Here is a 23713-nt window from a genome sequence, read left to right on the forward strand (position 1 = left end):
TATGAATGCCTGAGCAAAGGGTCTGAATACTTATGACCATGTGATATTTCAGGTTTTATTTTTTAATAAATTTGCAAGCATTTCTACATTTCTATTTTTTTTCAGTCAAGATGGGGTGCAGAGTGTACTTTAATGAGAAAAAAATGAACTTTTTAGAATTTACCAAATGGCTGCAATGAAACAAAGAGTGAAAAATTTAAAGGGGTCTGAATACTTTCCATTCCCAGTGTACAGATGACCCACAGTGCTTCCGCATAGTATAATGCCCTACCATGCCCATCTCACACATTATGATGCTCACATTATGTTCCCAGCTCCCCCCACACTGTCTTATTCATAAACACAATGCCTCCACAAAACTTTCTTTTCCCATCTTATGATGCCCTACAGTTCCCTCTACACCCTAGTTATTTGTCCCCATATTTCACCCCACTAGAAAAAGAAAAAAGACTCACCTAGCCCCGTTCCCTCAAGGGAAGAGCAGATCTCCTCTCTGTGCTGTGTGTGGCCATGAACAGAAGGTGCCTCAGATGGCACAGGTGAATGGTGGAGCAGGGAGCTGACACCATTATGTTCAATTATGCCTGTGTGCTAAATATGCAGATACAGTTGAAGAGGTTGTCCACTACTTTTACATTGATAGCCCATCATTAGCATACCCAATACCGCTGACGATAAGTTGTTATCGTTGTTGGCGTTGGCCGTCGGCTGGAAGTACTCACTTGCCGAGCTGCTCCACTTTAAATACAACACATGCCACCAACCTCACAGGATAGCTCCCCAAATATGGATCTGTTTTTCAGGATGGTTGGGAGGAATCAAATCAGTACAATCAAAACCTCATAACAGATATAATTTTAAATAATATAAGACACAATTTATGGTTTGTGTACACTTGTGTAGGCCTGTTATTCTTGTCTATATGTGAAACATCAACGTCTAATGCTGACTACTTAGTATTTGTCTTGAGTCTATTTTGAACAGTTTTCATTGCTTTCCCTATCACCCTGTTTTGTGCTGATGAGCTCAAAAAGACTGAAACAGGCCTTTATTTAGAGAATAATATCTGGTTTAGTAAATACAGCGACAAGTAAAAAACAATAACCAACATGATTGTCATACTTAGGGTTTCTGCAGGATATACCTGGCCATAAATATATATATATATATATGACGCGCCCCCTGGGGCCGTGGGGTACTTGGTAGCCGGGCCGGTCGGTGCTGGGGACGTCACGGTGGCAGTAACCCAGTCCGTGGCCCCCGACGGTCAATAATTAAAGAGAAGGGGAAAATAAAGTGTTTGGGAATAATAATGTTTGTGACGCCACCTGTGGTATGCGGCTATATGGGGCCGCTGCTGCGGTGCAGATCCACTGGAGCTGATGGTGATGCAGCAGAGTTGGTTCAGCTCTCCACAGGTAGAGCTTATCTCCAGGGCAGGATATAGTGATTTATTGAGGTAGATGTTTGTTTGTGCAGTGCAGTACAGGGCCGGTGATGGCGCAGCAATTATTCAAGGACACAGTGGGGTGAAGTCTTCAGGTTTTACTCACAGTTGTTCAAGACTCCTGGTTACAGTTACCAGTGTGTAACCACCCACGTCGTCCTGTGTCCTCCAGGGGTAGCGGTCCAGCAATCTCTCAGGTAAATGGGGCCCCGTTCTATGTACCTTTCCCAGTCGTCTGACTGCGCTGGCTCTCATCCTCCTGCCCTGCGCCTCACAATCAGTGTCCCAAGCCAGGGGCCTCGGGCCTTGTCGGGTGACGTGCTCTCAGTCCCCTGGACCCTATGCGGCCACTTTCTCGGCGATGTAATTGTGGATTTTGGCTGCAACACCTTAAAAATTGTTACGCTCGCGCCCGGACTGACGGGCATGAGCATGATTAGTGATCCCACTGGACCATGAACCGAGGAGTGCCTGGAGGGGCGTGACTAAGTATCAACTCGGTCCGACCAAGGTCACATGGCGGCTCAGTCGACTCCGTGAACCAGGGAGGAACCGAGCAGAGGGACCCGGTGCTACTCCAGGTCAGACCCCGGTCACAGCTGTTGACCCACACCGGGGAATGCAGGAACAGGCAGGTTAGACTGGTATATAAACAGGTGGGTACTGGCAGGCACGGCTGGTATGCAGACAGGTGGATATTGGCAGGGATGGCTGGTATGCAGACAGGTGGGCACTGGCAGGCACGGTTGGCATGCAGACAGGTGGGCACTGGCAGGCACGGCTGGCATGCAGACAGGTGGGCACTGGCAGGCATGGCTGGCATGCAGACAGGCGGGTACTGGCAGGTAGAAAAGCAGGCAGGATAGGGACCAGTAGACAAGCAGAGCAGAGCAAAATCCGCAGGTGCGGTAGACAAGCAGACCAGAGCAAAACCCGCAGGTGCGATAGACAAGCAGAGCAGAGCAAAACCCGCAGGTGTGGTAGACAAGCAGAGCAGAGCAAAACCCGCAGGTGCGGTAGACAAGCAGAGCAGAGCAAAACCCACAGATGCGGTAGACAAGCAGAGCAGAGCAAAACCCGCAGGTGCGGTAGACAAGCAGAGCAGAGCAAAACCCGCAGGTACGGTAGACAAGCAGAGCAGAGCAAAACCCGCAGGTGTGGTAGACAAGCAGAGCAGAGCAATACCCGCAGATGCTGTAGACAAGCAGAGCAGAGCAAAACCCGCAGGTGCGGTAGACAAGTAGAGCAGAGCAAAACCCGCAGGTGTGGTAGACAAGCAGAGCAGAGCAAAACCCGCAGGTGCGGTAGACAAGCAGATCAGAGCAAAACCCGCAGATGCGGTAGACAAGCAGAGCAGAGCAAAACACGCAGGTGCGGTAGACAAGCAGAGCAAAACCCGCAGAAACGGTAGACAAGCAGAGCAGAGCAAAACCCGCAGATGCGGTAGACAAGCTGAGCAGAGCAAAACCCGTAGGTGCGGTAAACAAGCAAAGCAGAGCAAAACTCGCAGATGTAGTAGACAAGCAGAGCAGAGCAAAACCCGCAGATGCGGTAGACAAGCAGAGCAGAGTAAAACCCGCAGGTGCGGTAAACAAGCAAAGCAGAGCAAAACTCGCAGGTGCGGTAGACAAGCAGACCAGAGCAAAACCCGCAGGTGCGGTAGACAAGCAGAGCAGAGCAAAACCCGCAGGTGTGGTAGACAAGCAGAGCAGAGCAAAACCCACAGGTGCGGTAGACAAGGAGAGCAGAGCAAAACCTGCAGATGCGGTAGACAAGCAGAGCAGAGCAAAACCCGCAGATGCGGTAGACAAGCAGAGCAGAGCAAAACCCGCAGATGCGGTAGACAAGCAGAGCAGAGCAAAACCCGCAGGTGCGGTAGACAAGCAGAGCAGAGCAGAACCCGCAGGTACGGTAGACAAGCAGAGCAGAGCAAAACCCGCAGGTGTGGTAGACAAGCAGAGCAGAGCAAAACCCGCAGATGCTGTAGACAAGCAGAGCAGAGCAAAACCCGCAGGTGCGGTAGACAAGTAGAGCAGAGCAAAACCCGCAGGTGCGGTAGACAAGCAGAGCAGAGCAAAACCCGCAGGTACAGTAGACAAGCAGAGCAGAGCAAAACCCGCAGGTGCGGTAGACAAGCAGAGCAGAGCAAAACCCGCAGGTGCGGTAGACAAGCAGATCAGAGAAAAACCCGCAGATGCGGTAGACAAGCAGAGCAGAGCAAAACACGCAGGTGCGGTAGACAAGCAGAGCAAAACCCGCAGAAGCGGTAGACAAGCAGAGCAGAGCAAAACCCGCAGATGCGGTAGATAAGCTGAGCAGAGCAAAACCCGCAGGTGCGGTAAACAAGCAAAGCAGAGCAAAACTCGCAGATGTAGTAGACAAGCAGAGCAGAGCAAAACCCGCAGATGCGGTAGACAAGCAGAGCAGAGTAAAACCCGCAGGTGCGGTAGACAAGCAGAGCAGAGCAAAACCCTCAGGTGCAGTAAACAAGCAAAGCAGAGCAAAACCCGCAGGTCCGGTAGACAAGCAGAGCAGAGTTAAACCCGCAGGTGCGGTAGACAAGCAGAGCAGAGCAAAACCCGCAGGTGCGGTAGACAAGCAGAGCAGAGCAAAACCCGCAGGTGCGGTAGACAAGCAGAGCAGAGCAAAACCCGCAGGTGCGGTAGACAAGCAGAGCAGAGCAAAACCCGCAGGTACGGTAGACAAGCAGAGCAGAGCAAAACCCGCAGATGCGGTAGACGAGCAGAGCAGAACCCGCAGATGCGGTAGACAAGCAGAGCAGAACAAAACCCGCAGGTGCGGTAGACAAGCAGAGCAGAGCAGAACCCGCAGATGCGGTATACAAGCAGAGCAAAACCCGCAGGTGCGGTAGACAAGCAGAGCAGAGCAAAGCCCGCAGGTGCGGTAGACAAGCAGAGCAGAGCAAAGCCCGCAGGTACGGTAGACAAGCAGAGCAGAGCAAAACCCGCCGGTGCAGTAGACAAGCAGAGCAGAGCAAAACCCGCAGGTGCGGTAGACAAGCAGATCAGAGCAAAACCCGCAGATGCGGTAGACAAGCAGAGCAGAGCAAAACCCGCAGGTGCGGTAGACAAGCAGAGAAAAACTTGCAGATGCGGTAGACAAGCGGAGCAGAGAAAAACCCGCAGATGCGGTAGACAAGCTGAGCAGAGCAAAACCCGCAGGTGCGGTAGACAAGCAGAGCAGATCAAAACTCGCAGGTGCGGTAAACAAGCAAAGCAGAGCAAAACTCGCAGATGCAGTAGACAAGCAGAGCAGAGCAAAACCCGCAGATGCGGTAGACAAGCAGAGCAGAGCAAAACCCTCAGGTGCGGTAAACAAGCAGAGCAGAGCAAAACCCGCAGGTCCGGTAGACAAGCAGAGCAGAGCAAAACCCGCAGGTGCGGTAGACAAGCAGAGCAGAGCAAAACCCGCAGGTGCGGTAGATAAGCAGAGCAGAGCAAAACCCGCTGGTGCGGTAGACAAGCAGAGCAGAGCAAAACCCGCATGTGCGGTAGACAAGCAAAGCAGAGCAAAACCCGCAGATGCGGTAGTCGACCAGAGCAAAACCCGCAGATGCGGTAGACAAGCAGAGCAGAGCAAAACCCGCAGATGTGGTAGACAAGCAGAGCAAAACCCGCAGATGCGGTAGACAAGCAGAGCAGAGCAAAACCCGCAGATGCGGTAGACAAGCAGAGCAGAGCAAACCCCGCATGTGTGGTAAACAAGTGAAGCAGAGCAAAACCCGCAGGTGCGGTAAACAAGCAGAGCAGAGCAAAACCCGCAGGTGCGGTGAACAAGCAGAGCAGAGCAAAACCGCAGGTGCAGTGAACAAGCAGAACCAGATACACACAAGGTACTTACAATGAAGTAGCGAGTGTACACAAAACTCACTAACAGAAGTTCAGAGACAATGAGTTGGAGTTAGGTGCAGGTTCAGACACTGTAGGAAAAGGGAAGGTTCGGACATAGAGAGAAACAGGTAACGGTTAGGACACAGTTCAGACAGAAACTGAACCAGGAATAAGATAGAGGAACGAGCCTGGGAACTCAGCCCCCAGGGTGGCGGAGACAGACTAGAAGTCACAGATACAGGTAACAGGCCTGGGTATACGGCCCCCAGGGTGGTGGAACAGACTAGAAGTCACAGATACAGGTAACAGGCCTGGGTATACAGCCCCCAGGGGTGGAAGCAGACAAGATACAGGACAGGACCTGGCAGCACAGTTGCATGGAACACACTGAATGAAAGTGTTGCTCAGGTAACCCTTACTGGGTGGAGGGGGTTTAAGTATCCAGTGATTCACAGCAATAGGCTGGGGAGGCATTAGGAGTGTGCATAAGAATCAGGCAGTAGCCACGCCGCCGCCCTAAGCAATCAGACAAGAGACACATCAGGTACTGGAGCAAAGTGTGCAGCCTGGATTGATAGGTAAGATGGCTGTCTTGCATCGTGGGAGGTGGTAAGCAATGCCAGCACGCCACCAGGGATGTTACAAAAATGCTGCAGCCTCCGGTTAGCTAGCTGAGCCTGGTTGTTCCCCACTAGTTTGCGGCCGGTCCCCTTCTGCGGCCTGATCCCTCCACATCAGCGTGAATTCGGGCGCACGGGTGGCCTCTGCACTCGCCGTGCCGCTGGGATCCCCTTTGTCTCTCTGGAGCCCTCCTCACAGCTCCCGTCTTCTTTCCTCTCTTTCCTTCTCCTGGGCCTCTCTGCCTGGGCCCGACTCCTCTTTCTCTCCTTCCTTGCTCTCCTGAGCAGAACTCCTCCTGAGCTTCCAGCTCCCAACTCACTCTGCACTCCTGTTCCAAGCACTGGAGCTGGAGACTGGCTTGTTCTAGAACCTTCTACCTTTCTTATATACTCCTACCCTCTGTCCTCCACTGAATTTCTTCCTCCACCCACCTCCTCTACCTAGTTCCACCCTCCAGCTAGGGACCAGGGACTGTGCTCTCCCTTAGGATCAATCTCGCCCTTCCCTACTGAAGTGGAGTGTATTGGATGTGGGTGTGTGGGTCACGGGTAATACTCCCTCCTTACCTGAGAGTGGGGTACCACACCTCTGGGTGAGATGCAGTACCTCTATGGCAACTGGACCCGCAGGGGCGCCACATATACAGTATACACTAAAGATTGACTCATTTTCACTTGACAGTTTCCCATTGTAGACTGTTCGACTGTTCTTTAAAGTGGCTGTTGTCGCTAGTAAACTTTACAGCATGTAATCTATTGGTCATATAAATTTCCAGGAAAAAAATAGAGTTCAATTTAACAAATGATCGCGTACTTTATTGCAAGCCAGTAAGAAGATTATTGTGCTATAATCTCCTTCTGCTAGTCAATGTATAATCCCATCAAATGGAACTCATAAAATTAGATATATATATTGTGGCGCCCCTGAGGGTTCGACCGCCACAGGAATGCTGCACTTCTTTAATGGAGTGTGGTGTTCCTCCTCTGAGGTAAGCCTAGTGTGATGGTAGTGACCTAGCCTTTTGCATCCAAAACCACATTTCCACCAGAGGGAGCTAGTATGCACTAGGTGCGGCTGCCCTGGTTACAGGGAGACTGGGGAACACAAAGTGGTAGGAACCAGTTAGTGGGTGTGGGTGGAGGAACAGTTAGTTAGTTACACTTCTAATTTCTTATTCAATGGAATGCCATCTTTGATCTTGGTTCGATCCTGTCTTTTTCTGCTGGTCCTTCAGTCTAGCCTTTGCTGGTCTGTCGGCTGTCACTGTGCTGTCAAAATACTGTGTGTAATGTGACTTCCCTCCGGGAGTGCAGATCCTGTGTGGGCCTGCACCGGCATGGGACACAGCCCTCGTACCCCGATCTATGGGACGAGAGGAAGGTTGCAGACAAGGAATGTCTCAACCCAGCCAAGGACCAGGATCGAGAAGGCCCGGGAGCTTTAGAGTGTGGCTTCCTAGCAAATGGGTCCCGGGGAGGATGCAGACGGAGCGGAGCACGCCACCTGTCCTCGCCTACCTGATCTATTCAGAGGGATTCCGGCTGCAAGAGGGGTACCGGCCCCCGACACCCGACCTCGTACTCTATGTCCAGGATGGGAAAGCCCGGTTAGGCCCTGAGGATCCCGCCGGGCTTCGGATGGAGAGGAATTGCCACCCGAGCCCTACACCTGAGAGGAGCTCAGAGGGAGACCTGGCCTATCTACACACGCACAGACGGGAAAGGGTGAAGTCTGTAGTGCAGGAACACTCTGGTGCAGGGTCGCTACCAAACACTGGACCTCCTCGGAGGTAGTCGGACCCCCGTCCCTGGTGGCCGCAGGACTCCGCGAGGAGCAGGGAGAAGCCTTGCGCTGCTTAAGAGAACTGTGAGTAAAGCCTTGGAAATTCATCCCTATGGCCTCCGGACAGTTCATTACGCACCATACCAAGCAATGCGGTGCCCGTAGTCCCGCACTACTAACCCCCCTCTATCCTGTCTTTCCTGCCCTGAGGCCGCGCTCCGCCTGTGGGGAGCAGCGAGAACTTTAGCTGCCATGACACCGGGCCTCAGCGGACTGTAGCGGCGCTGGTGGCCCCTTCACCAGACACCACAGGTGGCGTAGTCGACCATTACCACTCAACCCGGAAAGCCCTAACATCATTTTTAATGTGACGGCCCTGGGCTCGGAACGGGTCCAGGCCACGGCTGCATCCCCCTCAACATCTGACCCGGCTCCGAGTATCCCCCCATCTTCCCAGGGCAGGGCTTGCGAGCGTCACAATATATTTATATATATTTATATACATATAGTTTTTAGAAGACCTCAATACAGAGTACAGTTTACAAGGTCTAACACTATAATTGGTGTTTGGACACCCTTTCGATTCTCACTGCCATGGTCAGGAATTCAGTTGTTTGCTCCATGGCAGCCGGCCTTCACTTCTGTGCCTGGCATCCTCAGCCCAGCATCCTGGGCTCATCTAACGCTCAGTAAGACTCGCGATGTCATGATGTTATGGGACCTAGTAAGCACCAGAAGCACTGAAGATGTTAAACTTTGTAGGGATTTATTGTATTAAAGAGAGGAATGGTAATGGACGTCACAGGGTCTACTAAGACAAGAGGCACTCAGAATACCAAGCTAAGGATGCCAGGCACTGAAGTGAAGACCGGTTGCTGCGAAAGACCAGACTGAATGCAGGACCATAGTGGTGAAAATCAAATTGCTTGTCTCTACACACTATCTAAGGTTAAACATCTTTCCCATCCCAACCATTGGTTCCCAATAGTGAAATCGTAAAAAGGAGGTGCACTGACATTAGCTCCTGTTCTTCCTTTATTATCAGATCTTCAACACTAGAGGATGATGCTGCAGATTTCAAGGGACCGAGAAATGACCCATTAAACAGGCCAATCTTGGCTCGCTAATTAACTGTATCCAAATTAATTGGCCAACAAAAACTATTCTATACAGAACAATCATTAATTCTATAGCTTTGTCTCCATGCAGCATCATGTTTTCGGCAGCACATTCCCTGTTTAAACTGGGTGATTGTGCTGCCAATAACGATGATTTTTATGTCAGTATAATCGATCTGATCACCAAACAAATGAAGAAAACTCTGGTTCGTAGGGTGGTCAGATGGTTTATGCTGGCACACAAATCATGGTTATTGGCAGTACACCGCATTCTGCTTGTTTTTTAGGTGATTGCCAACATGTTTGTACAGGCCGATAATTATGAATGGGAGTTCTTACACACGTTCGTAGATTATCAGTTTGTCTGGATGGAACATAACAGAAAAGTTTTTTATTGACTAGATAAAGGCTTTCATCAGAAGGGGTACCCTACAGTAAGTTGCTCTGAAACTATCCAACATCTGGAACAGGCAAGATTGGAGTGAGTTTGGTTGGTTGGGTGGTTGGTTGGGTGGTTGGTTGAGTGGTTAGTTGGTTGGTTGGTTTGGTGGTTTGGTGGTTCGTTGGTTTGGTGGGTGGTTGGTTGATGGTTAGTTGGTTTACCCAAACCATCTTCAAATTTTATCCCAAAACTACTTGTCATCAAAGTAGTAAATTAAAATATGTTTTATCTAAGCTGGATGCAATATACTTACTGTCTATATAAATTAATTGTCTTCTCATAGCTAACATGGCTGGTTTCCTTTTCTTCTGTTCAATACATTTGTTTTAACCAGGTTGAAATCCAGAAAAATAGTTTTGTAAACAGGAAAAGTTGCCATGAATTTTAAGCTAAGCTGATTTACATATTTATGAGTATCTGGTCAACTTCTACTCACTGTTTATTTGTTTATCGAAGGAAATAAACTGAGAAGGTTGTAATTCTTTAAGCCAAAAGGAACAAAATGTTTTAACTAATATTCATAGTATTCCTTAAACAGATATTTTGAAGTATGGGTGGATTCCAACCATCTGCGATCTCGCCTAAACATATCAGGGGTCTGGTTATTTTGAAATGGGAAATGTTGTAGGACATTCGTCATTGATAGTAGATTTGAGCTAAGTGGGTGTTCTTCATTACCACGCTACCTAAATTGACCTGTCTGGAACCTGACTGCAGTCCATGGTGGACAGATGATTACTTCGATGGAGACACTTGGCTTAGCCGAATAGGTATTGCATGCACCAGGTGAGGTTGAGACATGGAGACGTGAGAGATAGTCCAATATGATTCTACATAGAAGTTCAAGAAGGGACCAAGCTACAGTCAGATAACTTTTTAAATTAAATATATTGACCCACAGAAATATTGACATTTGGAATATGGAGCAATGTTATACATTAGAGCCGAACCTTTGGTACATTACGGGATAGGATTTGAATATTCTAGGACTTATTGTCAAGAATAGCATTTTTTTTTCTTAACCGCTTCCCGACCGCCCACTGTAGATAAACGTCCGCGCTGCCTGGGCTCTGTGCAACGCGGACGTTTAAAAACGGTGGGTGGTCCCGCAGCGCTCAGGACCCCCAGGGTCTTGCAAGCGCTGCGGGAGCGGTGCAGAGCGATAGCTCTGACAGGGAACATCATCTGGACCTGATTGGATCAGGTCCCAGTGATGTTAACCCTTTGCTGTCTTCTATATGCCGCGATCTATAGTGATCGCGGCATATAGAAAACAGCAGGAGGAGAGGGGGTCGTCCACTTACCTCTCCGACGGCCCCCTTATACCTTCCAGGACCTGACGTTGCTATGGCAGCTGGAGGTCACATGACCGCCTCCAGATCTGCCATATATGGTGTCCTGCCTGGCTCAGCCTGCAGCTGAAGCCAGGCAGGAGACTGACTGTGAAACAGTCAGGGAAGATCTCATGTAATGTAATACATGTCTATTACATTACATGAGATCAGTGATCAGAAAAATAAAAATTAATGTCCCATACAGGGACTAAGTAAAAATGTAAAAAAAAAGTAAAAAAAATGTTTTTAAACTGTTAAAAAAATTACAAAATAAATAAAAATAAATAAATAAAATATTAAACCGATAAATCCGTATATTTATGCAAAAATAAAAAAAGTACACATATTTGGTATCACCGCGTCCGAAACAACCCGAGCTATAAAACTGTCACACTAATTAACTCCTTCTGTGCACACCGTAATAAAAATAAATAAAAAACGGAGCAAAAAACTATGCTTTTTCCTCATATCGCCAAACAAAAAGTGGAAATAATGTGATCAAAAAGCAAAATGGAAATAAAAATGGTACCGCTGAAAACGTCATCTTGTTCCGCAAAAAACAAGCCACCATACAGCTCCATCAGCCGAAAAATAAAAAAGTTATACCTCTCAGAATAAAGCAATGCAAAAAAAATATTTTTTCTATAAAATGGTTTTATTGTGTAAAAGCGCCAAAACATAAAAAAATATACAGTAAGTGTAGTATCGCTGTAAACGTACTGAACCGAAGAATAACGCTGCCTGATCACTTTTACCACACGCAGAACGGCATAAAAAAAACCCTCAAAAAACAATTCCTGAATTGTTGGTTTTTGTTAATTTTACCTCTCAAAAAACGGAATAGAAAGCGATCAAAAAATGTCACGTACCCAAAAATGGTACTAATAAAAATGTCAACTTGTCCCGCAAAAAACAAGCCATCACATGACTCTGTCAGCCAAAATCTGGAAAAATTATAGCTCTCAAAATATGGCAATGCAAAAACTAGATTTTGCAAAAAAAAAGCGCCTTTTAGTGTGTGACAGCTGTCAGTCATAAAAACCCGATATAAATCTGGTATCTCTGTAATCGCACCGACCCGAAGAATAAAGTAATTTCATCACTTATACCGCACGAGGAACGGCGTAAAAAATAAATAAAACCAATTCTTCACCTGCTACTGATTAGTTTATTATGTCTCCCAAAGATCGCAGTAAGGCGCAGAGCCTTACATTTATCCTGCGCTCTGCGCTGAGCACTTACCCCAGAGTTTCCGTGTAAATCTCTGAAATACGTGATTCAGCCGGAACCCATGACGGAAGATTACCTGTAATGAGGCAGATATAGGCACTGTGGATGCCGTCTGGCCTGGGATCCCACGGTGTCATTTGTTTTAGGCGTGCATAAAAGTGCAGTTGGCCACAGTTTTGTGCACTTCTGAAAAAAAGGACACCGCTAAACAGAGGCCAGACGGAGTCCAGAGTAACTCTGCTGCCTCATTACAGTGAATGGATCCCGCAGGGGTTTCATCTGAATTACATCACTTGGAAATTTAGATGGAAACCCCGATGTAAGTGTTCAGCCTAGAGCGCCGGATAAATGTTACGTAAAATGTTCCCAATAAAAGCTTCAACTCAGTCCTCAAAAAAAGCTAGTCCCCACTCAGGCCTGTCATCTGTTAAAAATATAAGGGACTTCCAAGTTACTGGTAGCAGAAAGGCTCTGGAAAAGCGAAATGGCCCTTGCCCCCCAAAAGAAATTCAGAAAATTTTGTGCTCCCAAATCCAAATGCCTATTCTACAATAATTTGTTCTCCAATTGTCAAATAGCACTCCGTCCCCCCCAGATCTCGCCGTATGGCTGAGCGGTGCGATACAGCCACATATGGGGTATTGACTCTTTTAGAATAAATTGTGTGACACATTTCGGCACCATTTTTACCCATTGCCCTGTGTGAAAATGTAAAATCTGAGGGTAAAACATTTTTTTGTGGTAAAAATATAATTATGCTTTTTTCACTGCCCAATGGTATAAATTAAAAAATTAAAAAATACTCACTACTTCCCTAGATGAATTCCTTGAGAGGTGTAGTTCACAAAATGGGGTCACTTGTGGGGGTTTCTGCTGTTTTGGCATGTCAGCGACTCTTCAAATGTGACATGGTGTCTGCAACCTATCCCAGCCAACATAGCGCTCCTTTCTCTTCCGAACCCTGCTGTACTCCAAAGCAGTGGTTTTCCCCCACATATGGGGTATCGGCGTACTCAGGAGAAATTGCACAAAAAATTTCATGGTGCAATTTATCCTGTTACCCTTATGATAATGCAAAATTAGGGAATGAAAAACATTTTTTGTGGTAAAAATGTGAAAATTTTATTTTTACGGCTCAATATTATAAACTTCTGTGAAGCGGCTGGGGGTGCAAGGTGCTCACCACACATCTAGATAAGTTCCCTAAGGGGTCTAGTTTCCAAAATGGTGTCACTTGTGGGAGGTTTCCACTGTTTAGGAACATCAGGGGCTCCCCAAATGCAACATGATGTCCGCTAATTATTCAAACAAATTTTACATTCAAAAAGTGAAATGGCGCTCCTTCCCTTCCAAACTCTGCCGTGCGCCCAAACAGTGGTTTGCCTCCACATATGGGGTATCAGCGTGTTCAGGAGAAATTGCACAACAAATTTCATGGTGCAATTTTTCCTATTACCCTTATTATAATGCAAAATTAAGGGATGAAAAACGTTTTTGTGGGAAAAATGTGAAAATTTTATTTTTACAGCTCAATATTATAAACTTCTGTGAAGCACCTTGGGGTTCAAGGTGCTCACCACACATTTAGATAAGTTCCCTAAGGGGTCTAGTTTTCAAAATGGTGTCACTTGTGGGGGGTTTCCACTGTTTAGGCACATCAGGGGCTCTCCAAACGCAACATGGCGTCTGTTAATTATTCAGACAAATTTTACATTCAAAAAGTCTAATGGCGCTCCTTCCCTTCCGAACCCTGCAGTGCACCCAAACAGTGTTTTTCCCTCACATATGGGGTATCAGCACGCTCAAGAGAAATTGCACAAAAAATTTTGGGGTCCATTTTTTCCTGTTACCCCTGTGACAATAAAAAAAATTGGGTCTAAAGTAACATTTTTGTGAAAAAAGTTAAATGTTAATTTTTTTCTTCCACATTCCAAAAATTCCTGTGAAGCACCTGAAGGGTTAATAAAGTTCTTGCATGTGGTTTTGAGCACTTTGAGGGTTGCAGTTTTTAGAATGGTGTCACTTTTGGGTATTTTCTGTCATAAAGACCTTTCAAAGTGACTTCAAATATGATGTGGTCCCTAAAAAAATGTTTTTGTAAATTTTGTTGGAAAAATGAGAAATCGCTGGTCAACTTTTAACCCTTATAGCTCCCTAACAAAAAAAAATTTTGGTTCCAAAATTGTGCTGATGTAAAGTAGACATGTGGAAAATGTTGTTTATTAACTCTTTTGTGTGACATATCTCTCTGATTTAAGGGCATGAAAATTCAAAGTTCGAAAATTGCTAAATTTTCAAAATTTTCGCCAAATTTCCGATTTTTTCACAAATAAACGCAAGTGATATCGAATACATTTTACCACTATCATGAAGTACAATATGTCACAAAAAAACAGTCTCAGAATCAGGGGGATCCGTTGAAGCATTCCAGAGTAATTACTTCATAAAGTGACAGTGGTCAGAATTGAAAAAATTGGCCTGGTCACCAAGGCAAAAACAGGCTCTGGCGCGAAGTGGTTAAATGATATATAGAACACTTAAAATGTGATTCAAAATCTGATTCTGTATTATTGTCATTTCAGTGCGCATCTCTGGATGGGAAATGTTCACGGACTTGTGATGATGATGTGAGTACACTATGAAATGTATCTTCTGATGTTTTGACATGAGAGATATAAGTATTTGTTTATCTTTATTGTAATATATCATCATATTTAAGGAGTGATCAATATTGGAACAATAGTATGGACTACAAATTTAGATTTGTTAGTCATCCACAGGTGTGCCCTTTGATAGCTTTATTCTTGACTCAATATATCTCAAGACTAGTAGCACACAATGACCAGCCTTGATAAAACCATAATTTTGTGATATTTTACTCATAAATATTTATGCTACACTTGTCTATGTGTGTTTTGAATTGTATTGGTTTTGGTAGCATGTCATGATAATGTATTCATAGTGATTCATAGTTGTTAGGTTCACCTGGTGTACAGGACACACAAGGAATAGGACACACTAGAAGAACCATGAGGGCTGATGAGAAGGGAAATGACAATTTCGAAGCAGCACACAGAGAAAGGCAGAGGAAACAAAGGAGTTTTGCAAAGATGAATACACAGTGTGAACAGGGTTCAATAACAGTTCATGATGCTTAATACAACTAAATAACCGGGAGGTTGAAAGCAGAGGGTTAGCCTGAATGTCTGAGGGTATGCAGGAATCACAGGAGTTTTGAAAAGATGAATGCACAATGTGAAGAGAGTCTAATAACAACAGTTTTTGACTCTGATGCAACTGATGGGTTAACCAGGAGGTAGCAAGCGGAGGGTTAGCCAGAAGGTCTGAAAGTATGCAGGAATCATAGGAGATTAGCAAAGATGAATGTCCAATTTGAATGGATAGTGGAATGCTGGAGTCCTGGGTTCAAATCCCACCAAGGACAACATCTGCAAGGAGTTTATATGTTCTCCCCGTGTATGCCTGAGTTTCCTCTGGGTTCTCCGGTTTCATCCCACACTTCAAAGACATACTGATAGGGGATTTAGATTGTGAACCCCAATGGAGACAGTGCCGATAATGTCCATAAAGCGCTGTGAAATTAATGTTGCTACATAAGTAAGTAAAATAAATAAATAAATACTCCAAACAACTACTGAACATACAAGTCTCAATTCCAAGACACACATATGTGTTTAACTGAGCCTTAAGAAGCATAGGAAGATGACACTACAAATACATCCGGGCAACCTGTAAAAAACGAAGTGGAGCACAGCCAAGGGCGGAGACCATATGGGAAGGGAGCGGAGCCCAGTCCAGTCTTGACAGGTTTGTAGCAAAACTATTCCAGAGGACACGTGGAATCATGGAGAGTAGGACTAACTCAGAAGCAGATGGACAGATTGAGTGGAACCCAGCAGGGATGGATGAGAGTTGAAACACAGTAGTACAGAAAATGGAGCTTATAAAAAAGAAGCAATAGAGTCTCAATCCCAAGACAAAGGTGTGTGTGTCAATTGGCCTTAAATAGGTCTAGGGAGATGATGTCATTAATCCATGCTGGGCAGCATGCAAAACCGCCATGAAGCACAACAGAGAGCAGCGAGCCCAGGAGAAGGGAGCGGAACCCGGGCCAGGTGTATAACAACAAGTTAATTGAGTTCAACCTATAGTCTAACATGTTGATCCAGATGAAAGCAAACACCCAATTAGGCTGAGGTCATCTACCCCTTATTAGAAGAACAATTCCTTCTCAACTCCACATATGACAATCAGACCAGTTTCCTGGATCAACATCCCATCACAGAATCTAGTACCCATAACCTGGAATATTATATCTACCAAGAAAGGCATCCAGGCTGTTCCTTGAATTTTTTTTAGTGAATCAACCATTACAACATCATGTGGCAGAAAGTTCCCTAATTTACCTGGTCTTACAGTAAAGAACAGTTGTCGGTGATAATGATTAAACCTTCTTTCCTCTAGATGTAGAGGATGGCCACTTGTCACCATTGCAGGCCTAGGTGTAAAAAGATCAGTAGAAAAATCTCTCTACTGTCCATTCCGTATTGAGTTTGTATAATGAGAAATTAAAGTGCTTATCAAAGTTAACGGTGAACACAAGGGACAGCATGGTGGCTCAATGGTAAGAAAGGACAACATCTGTAAAGAGTTTGTATGCTCTCCCCATTTTATGTGGGTTTCCTCCGGGTTCTCCAGTTTCCTCCTACACTCCAAAGATATACTTATAGGGAATTGTGAGCCCCGAAGGGGACAGGTTCCACCTTGTGTCAGATATATCAAAGACTACTGCTCATTTTCTCCCCCATAATTTTCCATTACTTCCATTTTTTTAGTTTTTGTAGAGAGGCTATTATGTTTGATCAGTCATCTTAGACATTAGTGGATTTCGAAGGTTTAGACTCCACATATATGATCTTCTGACATATGTTAATTATATTTTAGAGGTCCAAAAGTTGAAAACTCCCTATAATAAACTTATGTGGGCATCATAAAACAAGGCGCTTCCCTTTAGAAGGTCTATCCTTACCATATATTTAATTGAATCTTTCATGCTCACTTTAAGTTTATACTCGATGGAAGGCTTGGAAAGAGTCAAGAAATTTTGAGTAATGCATTATACATTTCAGCTGTATACTCCATTCAGTGTCTCAAACTCACAATATCTATTCTCCTTCTGGGTTCACGCACTTGCAGAAACTATGGCATACCATAACTTATAGCCTAACTCTTCTACAAGTGATTTGTGATGCAGTGACATGGTTGCACAATTCCTGATCCATTGGCCCCAAGGAGCTTGAAGAATGCAGCAAGTGAAGCATCTGTCCTTAATTATTCTATTCAGAATTACAAAGCAAATACTTGACTGCTAGTAAAATAACCCCAGTACATAACTACTTCATCCCTTTGATGTCATCTAATGAGCAGATTGGAAAGATTGTATTCACTTCAGACACATTAATGCATTTAACTAAACTCCCTAAGTATCCTTGGAACATATTTTTTATTTGCAGATGCACACATTTCAATTTATTATTTTCATAATGGTTTCAAAAAACTTTTTGCCCAAATTTTAAACATTTGAATTACTTAGTTGCTCCATGTATTGAATAAACCCGGTCCTGAATGGGTCTTCATAGTTCACCTGTCCCATACAGATGGGTTCACCCTTACCTTTGTGGAAGTATATTTAAGGACTCCACTTTCTTATGATAAAAATTATAAAATGCAATTGTGCCATGCTAGAAAAACACTTAACAATCTGCAATTTACATATCAAACACTTGTTAGTCACATATAGACACATATAGCTTAAGCATCTCCCGACAGAGTAACACAAAATCAAGTTTTGTTCCAAAGCTGATCATCTCTTGCCACTCATCTCGAGATGAGATAAGTCAAGCCAAGAGCCAATGTAAGAAAGTTGTACATCGGTATATTTAAGAGGGATACCAAGTTTGTATGAAAAAGATTAACCAAGAAAGGTGCCCATAAACATTACATTAAAGTTGTACAAAATGGCTGATTTTCACCATAACAAATGATTTTTGTTTGGTTTAGTAAACACTAGTGATGAGCGAGCATGCTCGCTACTGCTTGAGATGCTCTGCGCTCGCTGATTTTTTCCGGGGTTGCTCGGCAGGAGCCCGATTCACCTCCCTGCATGTTTGGCGCTCTTTACAGAGCCAATGAACATGCAGGGATCACCTGGCACTCACTGTAATGCCGCAGCCATGTTGGTTGTGGCATTACAGTGATTAGCTGGCCGCACAGCGTCACCAGGTCTATATCAGACCTGGCTCCGCCATGCTCGTTACAGTCACTCCGGAATCAGACAGTGTAGTGAGAGGTGCTGCTGAGCTAGGGAGAGATTTGCTTGTTTCTAGCTACTGTAGGTGTACCAAACTATATTAGAGACATATATCTGACGCGCCCCCTGGGCCATATTCTTTAGGGGAATACCCGGAGCCGGATCAGATGGGGGTTGTAGTCTCCGAGTGGCTGTGACCCGGTCCGTGCCCAGGGTGTCAAACTCAGTTGTATGTGGCAGTCCTACAGATGTTATTAAGTTCTTAATGTCGACTACGCCACCCGTTGTGTTGCGGTCACTATGGCCGCCGCTGCAGCAGGGTCCGCTGAGGCTGATGGTGTAGGTGCAGCTTGTGATGGTATAACCCCCAACGGGTGGGGTATAGCCTCAGGGGGTCAGGTGCAGAGGATGGGGGTTGTAGTGGTGCAGCATAGATGTTAAAGGAAGACAGAGTCGGGTTGTGCAGTTTAGGGTATTTACTCACTGCTGATGTTCCGGTCACTCCAGCTTCAAGTGACCACCCGAGCCGTGCTGCGTCCACCAGGTCCTGGATCCAGCCAACCCCCAAGCGAGTCCGGAGCGTGACCCTGAGCTCTCCTTCTGTCCTTTCTCCGGCCGTCCCCACTATTGATCCACCCAGGTCCAGCTCCCTCGGGCCTTCTGTTGGGTGACCCTTGGCCTTGGGTTCCCTGACCCTCCGTGTGGTATGCCTTCGTGGTGGATGTGGTGGGTGGCCGTGGCAGACGCTGCCCACGGCCTCCGGTCTCTGGCTGGGGTGTGTTTTTGCCCCCACCAGCTTGGGTTCCGGTACCCTGATGCCGACTCTTCACCCGGGGATTTAATTTGGGGTCTTAGAGTCCTTTCTTCTGTTTCCCCCTCTGGGTCTCACTTTCTTTCTCCTCTCTCTCTCTGGATCTGCTCTGCTCCTCTTCCTGTGACTCCTCTGCAAAGGCTGACAGACTGACTGACCCTGTTCTCTGATGGTGCCCACCTTATATACACCCTCTATGTGTGAGCTCAGGTGACCAGCACCCAATGAGCTCCTATCTTTACCCAGGCTGCTCCCCCTATCTGCCCCTACACTACATGGGATGTACCACCCCCCTCCCACTCCAGCCAGGAACAGACTCGGTCGTACCTGCACATTTCTAAGTGGGAGTACCGTCGGCCTGTTCCCCGGAAATGGGATGTGTGTAGTGCATGCAGCCTACCGAGCTCAGTTCCACACTCCATCCTTACCCGGGAGTGGAATATCACACCTCTGGGTTGAGGTGCAATACTCCTGTAGCAGCCGAATCCTCAGGGTGCTACATTCCCCCCTGGTAAATCACAGCACGTCCTCGGGCTGTAAAGACAAAAACACCAAAACATACAAAAATTTTTTTTTCATATAAACATAATAAAACATATAAAACATTATATATATAAAACTTTTCATATAAACATTCTCGTAGTCGTTTCTTGTTTCAGGTTCCTCCTCCGGACACTGTGCAACGTGTGTCCGGGAAAAGTGCGACAGTCTCTTAGAAAAACTGGTTTTCCTATAAAACCGGTAGGGGGCGCTTTAGGACGCGCAACTATATACAGGGGAAGTGGCCGCTCTCAGTCCTCGGCCAGGTATTGGGGAGGAATGACCGCTCTCAGTCCTCGGTCAGTGGGATTTAGGGGTTAAACGGGTAACAGTTCACACTTGCTGGTCCCAACGGGGACTATATTATCAGCAGTTCACTGTGCCCCGACGGGCAACTATATACAGTCTCTCTCTACCGTACTCAACGACGGCGTCCTCCTGCTCTTTCTTTGTGGACAGTTTCAGTTTCAGACCCGTTCGGGCACGTATGCTGGGCAAACAGATCTTCTCCCAGATGCGGCACTCTTGGTCTTATGGGCGCGGTGGTGTTAGCGCCCGGGTTGCCCGGGCCTTGCGGCCAGGCCTGGGGTATCTGGAAGGTAAAGGGCACCGTAAGGACGGCGGCGCCCTGGGCTACTTGGCCCTGCGACCAGGCCGGGGGCTCCGCGGAGGTAGGGGGCGCTGTTGGTATTGCGGCGCCCGGGGGTACTAGGCCTTGCGACCAGGCTGGTGATACTTCCTGCTTGGTCACGCTCGGGGTCGAGGCGTGTGACGTCACAGGGGTCGCGGCTCCCGTTTGAGGCCTAGTCTGCGGCGGTGACGTTGCAGCGACGGGCACGGCAGGATAGACTTCGGGCTCTGCGACGGGGAGCTGGGGCAGGTACGCGGTTTCCCGGTTTGGGGTATAGACGTCCCCTTTACCTGCCTCCACTCGTTCGGCTCCCTTCTCGGCGCCGTCTCCGGCCTTCAGTCCTCCCGCGCCATCCTCAGAGGCGGTCTGTCTCCTCGTCTCGGGTGGCGTGCTCCGCTGACAGGTCTCGGTCTGCTGGGCCATCTCACGGCTCCACTCCGCCAACGTCTCTCGCTGCACCCGGGCCATCCTCCTTGCGAGGCCCTCCAGAGCGGCCTGTGCACACTCCCGGTCTCGGGGGAGCTGTGCTAGGACCTCCACTAGGCCTAGTGGGGTCGTTGTTTCCAGCAGGCTCCTGACCAACGGGTCGGTGCTGCTCTGCTCTTCTTCCAGCAGGCTCCTGGCCAGCGGGCCGGTGCTGCTCTGCTCTTTGGACATCTCCGGGTGAGCTTCTCTGCTACTCCTCTCCAGACTTCTTGTCTCCGGGTGCGCTCGCTCCAGACTGCTCCAGGCGGCACCCATTTTCGTTCTTTTCTTTCGTCTCCTCCCACTTCGAGGGCGGTCCCGGGGCAACTCGGTGACTGTCAGCTCCAGGGGTGGTTCTTTCACGCTGACAGACACCTCCAGCATCACAGTCTCTGTTGGTGGGGGCGGTTTCCACTTTTGGCGCCATTTTCTGTCCTGGCCCACGATGGGAGGCGGCCTCCTGCCCTCCTTTGGCACGCCCATAATGGCGTCCGCTGCTCTTCCAAGGCGGGAAATCTGCGGTTTTGGCGGGAAGCGTCGCCCAGTGGCGGGAAACTCTGCAGATGGCGGGAACAAGTTGGAAATGGCGGACAATCGGCGGGAAACGACTGGTGATGGAGTCCGATGGCGTGGACCCTCCGGAACCGGCGGGAGACTTCTTTCTGAGGTAAACTTGCACTTTTCTTCAGGCACGCAGTACCCGGGTGTTGCGGGCACGTAATCCTGCCGACTACGCCAAAGTTGACGCGCCCCCTGGGCCATATTCTTTAGGGGAATACCCGGAGCCGGATCAGATGGGGGTTGTAGTCTCCGAGTGGCTGTGACCCGGTCCGTGCCCAGGGTGTCAAACTCAGTTGTATGTGGCAGTCCTACAGATGTTATTAAGTTCTTAATGTCGACTACGCCACCCGTTGTGTTGCGGTCACTATGGCCGCCGCTGCAGCAGGGTCCGCTGAGGCTGATGGTGTAGGTGCAGCTTGTGATGGTATAACCCCCAACGGGTGGGGTATAGCCTCAGGGGGTCAGGTGCAGAGGATGGGGGTTGTAGTGGTGCAGCATAGATGTTAAAGGAAGACAGAGTCGGGTTGTGCAGTTTAGGGTATTTACTCACTGCTGATGTTCCGGTCACTCCAGCTTCAAGTGACCACCAGAGCCGTGCTGCGTCCACCAGGTCCTGGATCCAGCCAACCCCCAAGCGAGTCCGGAGCGTGACCCTGAGCTCTCCTTCTGTCCTTTCTCCGGCCGTCCCCACTATTGATCCACCCAGGTCCAGCTCCCTCGGGCCTTCTGTTGGGTGACCCTTGGCCTTGGGTTCCCTGACCCTCCGTGTGGTATGCCTTCGTGGTGGATGTGGTGGGTGGCCGTGGCAGACGCTGCCCACGGCCTCCGGTCTCTGGCTGGGGTGTGTTTTTGCCCCCACCAGCTTGGGTTCCGGTACCCTGATGCCGACTCTTCACCCGGGGATTTAATTTGGGGTCTTAGAGTCCTTTCTTCTGTTTCCCCCTCTGGGTCTCACTTTCTTTCTCCTCTCTCTCTCTGGATCTGCTCTGCTCCTCTTCCTGTGACTCCTCTGCAAAGGCTGACAGACTGACTGACCCTGTTCTCTGATGGTGCCCACCTTATATACACCCTCTATGTGTGAGCTCAGGTGACCAGCACCCAATGAGCTCCTATCTTTACCCAGGCTGCTCCCCCTATCTGCCCCTACACTACATGGGATGTACCACCCCCCTCCCACTCCAGCCAGGAACAGACTCGGTCGTACCTGCACATTTCTAAGTGGGAGTACCGTCGGCCTGTTCCCCGGAAATGGGATGTGTGTAGTGCATGCAGCCTACCGAGCTCAGTTCCACACTCCATCCTTACCCGGGAGTGGAATATCACACCTCTGGGTTGAGGTGCAATACTCCTGTAGCAGCCGAATCCTCAGGGTGCTACATATCCATCTCAACAAACAGTCCTTCTGAGGACTAATCCATCTAGAGATATCAGGCAGGCAGTGTATATAGGCAGGCAGGCAGTGTATATAGCAGACTGCAGTGCATATAGCACAAGAGGGTCCATTCCTGTTTTGTCTGTTGCTACTGTAAGATATTTCTAGAAATAGGCCCAGGTCTCAGGGGCCAGGAATAATTTTTTTTTGGATCTTAATCCTCATTTTTTGCTTAAAAAGCAATCCAGAGGACACTGTTTTTCTGCGCCCTTTGCTTGTTGGCACTGCAGAATACAGCCAGGTCCTTTCCATATTACAGCGATAAAAATCCAGCTATTTAAAACTGTGTTTTCTCCGTCACACGGATAACATATACGTTTTCAGAAAATACTGCCATTTCTGGCCTCTATTAAAAAAAATTTTCACTGTGTCAATGAAGCTATTGACACCAGTTTGCTATTCAAAATAGTTACCTACAGGCCAGGTATTTAAAACAGTGTTTTCTCCGTCACACGAATAACATATACGTTTTCAGAAAAACTGCCATTTCTGGCCTCCATTATAAATTTTTTTCAGTGTATCAGTGAAGCTATTGACACCAGTTTGCTGGCCAGGTATTTAAAACTGTGGTTTGTCCGTCACACGGATCACATATAAGTTCTCTCCAAATTCAGTCATTTGTAGTGAGCGTGGAAGATATTATCCTCCATTTAAAATGGGCAAGGCATGTTGCAAGGGATGTGGAACTGAACGTGATGGTAATGGTGCATGCAGAGGCCGAGGCCATGGGCAAGCTGAAATTGTGCCACAACAAACACTCACATCTTCTCACTCGACCTTCCTGTCCCAATTAATAGGGAACCGCAGAACACCACTATTGAACACAGAGCAGTGTGAAAAGGTTATTGGTTGAGTTCAGATAATGCTTCCAGTCACTTAGCCACCACCACCACCACCTTGTCTTCCACACGGTCAAATTTCGGTAGCTGTGAGTTTGGACCACATATTCCTCACCCTGAACCCCCTTCCTCCCACCCATGCCGAGTGTCCAGAGACAACTGATCCCACACTTGGATACTCCGAAGAGCTGTTCACTTTTCCATTTATACATTAGGGCCTCTCGCCCTGTCCACTTGAAACGGGGTAAGAGGAGATCGCATGTAGCGATGCCCAAATA

The 23713-nt window shown here is 47.5% G+C and overlaps 1 protein-coding gene across 3 annotated transcripts in view; it reads left to right on the plus strand.

Moving 5' to 3' along the window:
* The window catches only part of CACNA2D3 (calcium voltage-gated channel auxiliary subunit alpha2delta 3), a 1591404-nt gene that overhangs the window by 1440033 nt on the left and 127658 nt on the right, over positions 1-23713 (plus strand). For all 3 annotated transcript variants that reach the window (XM_073644583.1, XM_073644584.1, XM_073644585.1), the window contains one exon: positions 14408-14452. In XM_073644583.1, coding sequence (XP_073500684.1) covers positions 14408-14452 — 45 coding nt within the window. The remainder of the gene's footprint in view (positions 1-14407; positions 14453-23713) is intronic.

This window comes from Phyllobates terribilis, unplaced genomic scaffold, assembly GCF_046119375.1.
Source record: "Phyllobates terribilis strain yellow unplaced genomic scaffold, ASM4611937v1 Scaffold_8__6_contigs__length_399053987, whole genome shotgun sequence".
Classification (NCBI taxonomy): Eukaryota; Metazoa; Chordata; class Amphibia; order Anura; family Dendrobatidae; genus Phyllobates; species Phyllobates terribilis.